The 9,331-nt window shown below is 33.4% G+C and overlaps 1 protein-coding gene across 4 annotated transcripts in view; it reads left to right on the top strand.

Moving 5' to 3' along the window:
* The window catches only part of TTBK2 (tau tubulin kinase 2), a 68,354-nt gene that overhangs the window by 33,589 nt on the left and 25,434 nt on the right, over positions 1-9,331 (top strand). For all 4 annotated transcript variants that reach the window (XM_003206478.4, XM_031553547.1, XM_031553546.1 and 1 more), the window contains exons 7-12: positions 1,963-2,028; positions 2,566-2,658; positions 3,621-3,746; positions 5,634-5,791; positions 6,839-7,055; positions 8,573-8,784. In XM_003206478.4, the coding sequence (XP_003206526.1) occupies positions 1,963-2,028; positions 2,566-2,658; positions 3,621-3,746; positions 5,634-5,791; positions 6,839-7,055; positions 8,573-8,784 (872 nt within the window). The remainder of the gene's footprint in view (positions 1-1,962; positions 2,029-2,565; positions 2,659-3,620; positions 3,747-5,633; positions 5,792-6,838; positions 7,056-8,572; positions 8,785-9,331) is intronic.

The raw sequence follows: 9,331 nt of genomic DNA, 5'->3' as shown, positions 1-9,331 counted from the left end.
TTATCAAGCAGCCGTTTTTTTTCTACTTGGTAACAACTTATTTGTCTACTTGATATTCTAAGAATAAAAGCCTCACTCCATCCTTGTTTTCATATTTTTCATTATTCTTAGAAGAATGATAGAATTAGCTTGGTAAAAGTGAATATATAGTCCTTTCTTTTTAACATTCATGCCATAAGTTGAAAACAGTATGTGTATGGTTTAATCTTCTGAAATTTTAATTCTCTTGTTTACTGAATTTATGGTGTTCTAAAGTTGTATTCTCAGTGCCCTTCTGAAGACATGCTGTTGATCAAACATTTTGGAAATGTATTCTGATTGACTTGGGAATGATGCTGTATTGTTCTCATTTGGATAATTTCTGGTCCTCAGCAGTATTGGGAAGGAGAAATATTTTTTTTTAATAAAGGACTTTATTTTCTTCTGAAATTTGGCAGTACTACAAAACACTTAGAGCTATTCTGTTTATTACTGTGTGAGTTTCTGCAGCTAGTGTTGTGCTTTGTTTCTGGGTAATGTTCAGAGTGAATGTGATGATTGAAGACAGTAACTCAATTGTCTGCCCTCCTAAACAGAAAATATGTTCTGAGCATTATTCAACCTTTATGAGAATGTGAGGGATCTAAGATGATCTAAATGTAGAGTATTGTCTGAGATCCTGGTCATATTAAAAATGTCCTAGAAAATACTTTCCACTTTAACACTAATTCATTTCTCATTGTATCTCTGTAACAGACATTGATTACATGAGCTATTAAATCACTTTAGAACACCTTGCTGCAGGATTATGCAGAGTTTAATTGATAGGGTTACTGACAATGATGGCAGCTCCTGATATACTTAAATGATAGTTCTCAGTATTACTGGTATTTTATTAATAGGGCAATGATTTTGTATTGTGATTATCTTTGTGTGTATATCAAGATTTTTCAATGTATTGTGCAGAATTTTGTATTATCTTAGGAATTGTCATAGATCTCAAGTTTCTCACATTCAGTGTTGTAAGAGACAAAAAGAATAATTGATTGGGAAGAGTACAAAGGAAAGCAAACTTTGCAGTTCCAGCAGTTCTCTTTAGTGTATACAGAATGATTGATCAAGAGGGGTAGAATGGATTGCATATCTGGCTTAGGCAAAGTAATAACACAACTTTGTAATTTTTAAATTGTTAAATATACATTATTATCATTTATATAATTCTTTTTGTAACGTTTTACATGAAGGAGGGAAGGCTGGCAAAATAGATTCTGTAGTTATAAAACAGCAGTTGACTTTGTAGTTGTGTAAGACCTACAGTGTGAGGGAAGAAAAGCTGATATTTGGAAAGTAGGAAAGAAATAACTATTTTTAATTAGTGCCAGTTGTGAAACCCTTGTTGTTTATTGTTCAGCCTCATCTTTCCATGCTGTGGCTGGGACATGAACACGTGGCTGTACTTTCCTTTGGAATTTCTCAAAATTTAGTGGTTTGCTGATTCAGCAAATGATTTGGTAGAATGTTGCGTGTATGTTTTGATAAGTACCTACTTGTGCCATGTATATATTGGTGCATTTGAGCAAACTGGAAGTAATTGTTATGTTTTAGGTCCGGTCAAAATTTTGAGACTCAGACTTCTACTAGTTAATACCAGGAGATATTTCATTATTGGAGGAGAAAAAGAAATATTTCTGTCATTCACAGATTTTTATTATTATTTTTTTTTTTGTATGCATGAGTTAAACAGGACATGATGATTCTGGAGAACAAAAACTGGCACAAATGTATGATTTAAGAAACTATGATGTGTTGCTTTCTGATGCCTATGTAGGTTTCCACTGATAACTTGCAGATAACACAGCAAATTGAAATAAATCAGTGATATTTGATATTTGTTGTGGCTCCACACTCACTTGATGGGTACATATTTAACTGTTCAGAGGGCTTCTTTCTGATGGAATCTTTTTTATTGTTATTCTTCAATAGCCACGAGCTGTTGCTGGTTTTCGGGGAACAGTACGATATGCATCAATCAATGCTCATAGAAACAGAGTGAGTATCTGAAACTGTATTATATCCATCTGAAGTAGCTGAAAGCAGAAATGCACTTGCTATTGATTTTGTTTTGTATCTTGATGTAGGTAGATTTGTCTTGTAGAATTATATACATCTAAATTTGGGGAAAAGATGATGTAATTTACAGTAATTGAGAGTAAAAAAGGTTTCTGTAAAAATAAGTGATTAATGATTATCTTTGGTCAGTTGTATTGCAAATTTTATAGAACTGAGTTCTATAGAGTACATAATCTCTAGCATGTTTTCTTACAATTTAAACAGCTCTTCTAGTGTAAAAGCTCTTCTAGTGTAGATACTATGTAATATTAACATGCTTCAACTTTTATCTGTATCTTTTATGGAAATACAATTGTCTGTTCCTAACTATAATTAAACATCTATTTTAACAACTTATTTGCAATGTTTATTATATGATTTTTATGTGTAGTAATGTAAATCTAACAGTGAAGAGTCTATCTTCTCTTTTGTCTTACATGTTTTTGTAAGATGCATTAGAGTAATTCTTTCTCATAGGAAATGGGTCGACATGATGATCTCTGGTCCCTCTTTTACATGTTGGTGGAGTTTGTGGTTGGGCAACTACCTTGGAGAAAAATAAAAGATAAGGTAAACCTCGAAGTGGAACCAAAGAGCATGAGTAAAATTAGTTCTGAATTGCAAGCAGATGCCATGATAAAGATTCCACAAAGAATCACTGCTTTGTTATTTTATACATTATTCTTTCGAGTATTTTCTAGTATTCTTTTTCCTAATATCATGAGATAAATTACAACCAAGCCTTATGAACTGATTTAGTGGGAGAGTTTATTGTTACTTCTAGTTTGAAAATATTTCCAAAAAACAAAAGTAAGTGTATACATACCACTGAATTTGTGCTCTTGTTCTCACTTGGGTATTTTTTTTTATTTCACCTTTTGGACACTGAGCATTATTTATCTATTTTGATTATTTGTGAAGTGGGCATTTCTTATGTGCTGATGAACAAAAATTAATCAATTAACATGCAGTACTCTTTTGGCACATATCTTAGGTGAAATATTCCAAGAAAAATGGTATTTAATTAGCCCATTACTATTACTTCTTTCAATTTCTCTTGAATTTATATTGAAACTAGGTTACTCCTGTAGTTCATGTGCTAGTAGATGATAGTGTGCTATAGGTAGCTTCTTTTGGTTTTGATATGCTCATCTGTACTAAGCAAGATCTTCTATGATGTATTGCAGTGACCAAATAATCATCAGAAATTGATTGGACTTCAGATGATACAAGATATTTTAATCTTTAAAGCAGGCTCTTCAGAAGGGTTGAAATTTCTAATGATATCAGGCAGCATTCAAGCACAGAAGTGAACAGCTTTTTATATTAAATTTGAAGTTAGTATATTATTTTTGCGTATGTACTGATGGCAGTCTCTTGCTATCTGATTGAGAACTGCCTTCCTCAGTACTAATCAGTGTAACACACCTGTCTTTCTGGTTAGTTTTGTTTTGAATGACTGTGAGATGGCAGTGTGGGTATGTAGCAGAGAACAAAGATATGCTAACATTTTTTGTATTATTTGTTCCTAGGAGCAAGTGGGATCCATTAAAGAGAGGTATGAGCACAGACTTATGTTGAAACACCTTCCTCAAGAATTCAACATCTTTCTGGATCACATTTGTAATTTAGATTACTTTACAAAACCTGATTACCAGGTAAACATTTTTAATTTTTGGAATCTCTGGTTTTAAATAGCAGAAATTTTATGCAGTTGCATCTTCAATTTCCTTTGATTTCATTGTCTGGTCTTGAGTGTGGCAGTCTCACTTACAGACTTATAGAGAAGATTATTCTGGGAGTTATTGGAAAAATATCTGAAAGACAATGCAATCATTGGTTATAGACGACATAAATTCATGAGGGAAAAGTCCTGCTTAACCAACTTAATCTTTTATGACAAGATTACCAACATTTATGAGAATATTACCAGCATTAGTTGTAGGAAGCCAGTTGTGGATTTCAACTAAGCTTTCTGTTTCTCACAGTATCCTTCTGGACAAACTGTCCAGCATATATCTAGACAATGGATAATGTGGTGGCTGATCGTTCAAGTTCAAGTGATTGGAGTAGAATGATTACATCAGGCTGTTGGTCAGGCACTAGTGGGCTGTGGAGAGGCAATCTCTTAGGTTTGGATGCTATGCTCATATTCTAGGCTCCACTGAGTGCTCTTTAAGTTAAATTGATGAGATTGTTTTATAGTAATAATCACTCAGGCAATTTTCAGAAATCTTGAACTCAGCACCCTTGATACTTACAGCTGGATCATGAAATGAATCCATGCTTCTTTTTTTTCCCCCTGCACTGAAGTATTGCCTACAGAGATCACTAGAAAACTAAATAGTCATTTTTCTTTGTTGAAGAGAGTATTGCTTGCTGAGATAGGCAGCTTCAGATTGGTGATAAAGTGGTGTACTTTTAGTCACTCACTGTTGACCCATATTTTAACAAAAAATTAAACTCAAAAATATAACTGTTTTATGCTAGCATGTTGAAAACGGCATTTGTTTTTGCATTATAGCAGAAATTATAGAAAAGATTTAAAGGAGAATGATGTCTAAAGTAATTTGAGAGAAAGTGATGAAGGTACAGGAAAAATCAAATAAAGGGGAGTGTGAACGGGACAGAATGAATTGTGGCTTTTTGCAGTTCAGTAGGGTTTTGGATTGACAGAGATAGATAGCATTTTTGAGAGCTCTTAAGAGTAAAGATAAAATGAATGCATTTTGTGCAAGAAAAATGATCCAAACTTCCCATCCATTTTAAGTTAGAAAAAGTAGGTGTTTTTAAAAGAGGCAGAGAAATTTCCAGCAACCTTGATCAGAAGAAAGAATGAAAACAAGAGATTTAGCTTTTAGGAAAAAAGTATAATTTGTCAAAAGCAAGAGATGATGTGATACAGTCGCAGCCTTCCCACCAGTTACTGGAATGAGACAAAAGTTTTCCAAAGCAAGAGGAAAGCAGATGTAATTTCTTTCCCATGGACACAAATTGGCCTAGATTAATTTTCATAGCATAAAATCAGAGAGGAAAGCTTCCTCATGTGGCTTTTGTGTAGTATGGATGTCAGCACTGGATAATATAAATGATGCATGGTATTAAATAAAAGAAGTATATAAATTAGTGAATTGGTATTCTTCCTATGCACTCCTGATTAATTCCGTAGCATTTAATGATTAATGATTAATGATTGTTGAATATGTTCTTTCATCCTTCTCTCTTGGAAAGCTGTGGCTCCTATTCTGCAGCAACTTAGTCGTGCCTATGTGTACATTTCTACCTTTTTTGCCTCTCTTATCATCTAGAAACACGGGGAAGATTTGGTTGTCTTTTCTTGCTTATTTGTTTTTAATGTAAAACAGAAGTTTGTGTATCTTACATTTGAAACATTGCAAAAATGATAAATGATAAATATATATTCCTGGAAAATTGTCACTCAGAATCATGAAGGAATATGCTGAATTATTTTTGGATGATATTTCTAAGTTGTTTGATCTCTGTGACAAAAACGAAGCTAATGATCTTTTTCCTTCATTTTTTAGCTTCTCATGTCTGTATTTGATAACAGCATGAAAACCTTTGGGGTTATTGAAAGTGATCCTTTTGACTGGGAGAAAAGTGGAACTGATGGTTCTCTGACGACGACGACAACTTCAACCACACCTCAGTTACACACTCGTCTTACTCCAGCTGCAATTGGGTATGTATGCACATTGTGTATGATCACTGAAATTAATTCTGATGGAATGGAAACAATTACTGAATCTGAGAAGAGACAAAAGTTATATCGATAGCTTTTTTAGTAAAAAGCTGACATTGCCTTATCTTTATGCTGTGTTAAATAAAGTTATTCTAGCTAAATAAACAAACACATGGATCGTAGCAGGTATGGTTTTTTAAACACACACTTAAAAAAATCCACAAAAAACTACAACGTTTGAATAAAATCATTAGAACCTACAGAGTAACTACTGACTGGGCTATAGTTAAAATGATACTAGTTTGAGAGGGAGTTTTTTAATTTCATACACGTGAATTATGTGATATGTAAGATATATTCAGACTTTACTGTTATCTTCATTATTCTTTGAACAGTCAAATTTGTCAAACTGTTTTCGAACTATCAGTCCAAACATAGCTCTCATATTAATTAAAATAGATACTGGAAGAAAGAAGTAAAAAGATTAGAATATAGTAAATGGTACCTATTAATGTTCGTCTTCCATTAGGACTCGTCATTGAAGTCAGGTACTGTACTTTCCAAGGTGATAATTCTGGTTTACCATATTTTACATGCTACCATTTGTTCAGTATATTTCTGTACAGTATAGAAAGTAAGACATTACTATTCTGTCAGAACATCCTGGTTTATTTGGATCAATTGATGGTCCTTGTTAATTTCAGGAGTGCAACCAATATGAAGGACTTTATAGTCCATTTCTATTCCAGAAGTACCAAGAGGAGAATGTTATTCCAGTTACTATGAATTGTTATATGCAGATACTAAGCAACAGTTGAATTCCATTTGGAAAAAAAAAAGCCAAACATTTTTCAAACTGAACAGTATTTATAGAGGATTTTCATCCAGTGATGGAAGAAAATAGTATTTATCCAGCGCTCTGTAGTAGATACGATCTCTATCAATTTTTCTTCAAAAATTACTTTGAAAATTTTCAAGCAGCAGCTTTTAAGTGTTTTTCACATAATTAAGTTTTTTGACTTTTCCAATATTTTTCTACTTTTGTAGAATTGCCAATGCCACTCCTATCCCAGGAGATTTGCTGCGAGAAAACACAGATGAAGTATTTCCTGACGAACAGCTCAGTGATGGAGAGAATGGTATTCCAGTTGGTGTCTCACCAGAGAAGCTGCCTGGGTCCCCTGGGCATCAGCGTTCTCAGGAAAAAGACGTTTGGGAAGAAATGGATGCAAACAGAAACAAAGTAAAACTAGGGATTTGTAAGGTATTTACAAATTTGTATTGTGAAGATTTACAAACAACTTCCTGTCCTCATGGTACGCAGTAGAATATCATTAATAATACAGTCATGCTTGTATGAATTACTCAGAGTGATCTAAGTAAACAAGATTTCATGGTAGAGTTTACACTTTTTATTAGACCAATCTGCGTACTAGAAAAAGTAGACAAGCTTTTGGGCTTTTCTGGTCTTCATGATGAATAATTTTAAACTGATAATTTTAAACCTGAGGCTCTTTCAAGCTTATTCTGAGAACGTAGTTTGCTATGAGAGTGACGTAGTTTGTAATGTCATTGGTATCATTTCTTAATGTGATCATCATATTCACATTCTTCAGACATCATTTCAATTCTTGCTCAGTGTGTGAAGCCAAAGCAGATTTTTTGTATTTTGCATGAGAAGAGTTTAGATACAGAAAATACAAAAAATGTTTTAGTATTATTTATTATTTTTCAAGTGACAAATTAACATTAAGCATGATTGGTAGTATCCTTTTAGTTCATGTGGTGGGGTTTTTTGGGTAAGATATGATACCTTTCTACTGATGCAGAGAGATTAAAGGGTTAATCTTTTGGAGAGAAAGTTTCTTAAGTTTGACATGTAGTCTCTCAGAAGTGGTTTCTGTTTCCCTTGTTCACAATCACAGCATTTCATATTTTCAGACAAAATCACTAGACTTCATATTCAGAAAATGTAGCTCTTTTTCTTGATACAGTTTTTGAACAGAAATGTTTTAAACAACTCAATAGGCATGTGTTACTGAAATATTCTTTAGATAGAGAGATGTCTAGTTTTCAGGCTTGTTTCTAGAAAAAATGTGTTGTGGTAGGCCATAAGACATGGTGCCTTTTTTCAGAGTTGCTTAATTTTTTTGTTGTTGTTGTTTTTGTTTTTATTATTATTTATTTTTACCAAAGAGGAAAGCCAATTGCTCTGATTTAAACAAATGCAATTTTTGTTAGTTGCACCTGTTGAAATTAAGGATAATCATGATTCTCAAGCTTCAAGTTGTGTCCAGCTAGTATACCAGATGGAATGCAGTTGAGCTAAGATAAAGTTCTAGGTTGAGGATCATAAGGACAGCTTGGAAACTAACTTTTCTGTAATAAGAGCTGCTAGCTCTGAAGCAGTCTGAAGATGCTTCTAAGTGACTGATTTCAAACTACTTTTGAGGAAAATTTTAGAGATGGGTGTGAAAAATAAATATAAATTTAAGTATATTACTTTTTTGTTTTATTTTTGTTTAGACTCTTGTTTTTAGACCTGCCCAAAGCTATTGCATTACTACTGGTACACTACTAAACCTTTTTTGGATGTTGTGGGTGCACGCTGAAGAGCATGTCTAAACTATCTTAAATGTGGTGTGAGCTTAAGGAACATTCCAAATACAAATTGGCTTATCAATGGATAAAATCCTGGATGGTATTCACTATACAATTCTGTGTCTTCCTCTATTTTGCCATTCCTAGTGTGTTATATTTTTACTTTTACTTTTTGTGCAGGCTGCCACAGAAGAGGAAAACAGCCAGGGACCTGTGAATGGAATGCTTAATGCACCAAGTCTAGGTTCTCCAGTTCGTGTCCGCTCAGAGACCACCCAGCTGGACAGAGATGTCCCACTGGTTCGAAAGCTGCGTTCAATTCACAGCTTTGAACTTGAGAAGCGTCTGACATTGGAGTCAAAGCCAGACACCGATAAGTTTCTTGAGAACTGGTAAAGAAATTATTTCTATTTTATTTTTATGCTTAGATTTTATGTTGTTAAAACGGTATAATCTCTCTGCTGCTACTCTGTCAATTTACAGCACTTTGTGAAAATACTAAACGTATTTTCTGAGTTGTGCTTATGCAAGCTACAACAAACAATAGCATATATGTTCAAAACATTGCTCAACTTATTGATGTTGTGGCTTTACCTAGTCTTTAATTTAAAAAAAAAAAAGGAAAAAAAAAGGAAAAAGACTAATGCTAGTATAGAGCTAAAGTCATTTTTTATAAAAAATCTTTTATTACAGGGTGATGTTTATTAACTTTTCTTCACTGGAATGGTCTTGACATTTGACAATCATTACAACTCATCCAAAATAAGAATGATGACATCAAGTGCTCAGTAGAGCTAATGTGGGACTGGTTGCTAGGAGATGAGAAGGACAGCTTACAAGAAGCTGAGTGTTTGTTTGTTTGTTTTTTAACAAAGTCAAGTTAGAAGTCTACTTGCATCTAGCAGATTTGGTTATACTAAAATTGTTGAACCAACATAA

Source organism: Meleagris gallopavo, chromosome 5 (assembly GCF_000146605.3).
Source record: "Meleagris gallopavo isolate NT-WF06-2002-E0010 breed Aviagen turkey brand Nicholas breeding stock chromosome 5, Turkey_5.1, whole genome shotgun sequence".
NCBI lineage: Eukaryota > Metazoa > Chordata > Aves > Galliformes > Phasianidae > Meleagris > Meleagris gallopavo.
Note: the sequence above shows the minus strand (reverse complement) of the source record. Positions and strands in the feature narration are given on the sequence as shown.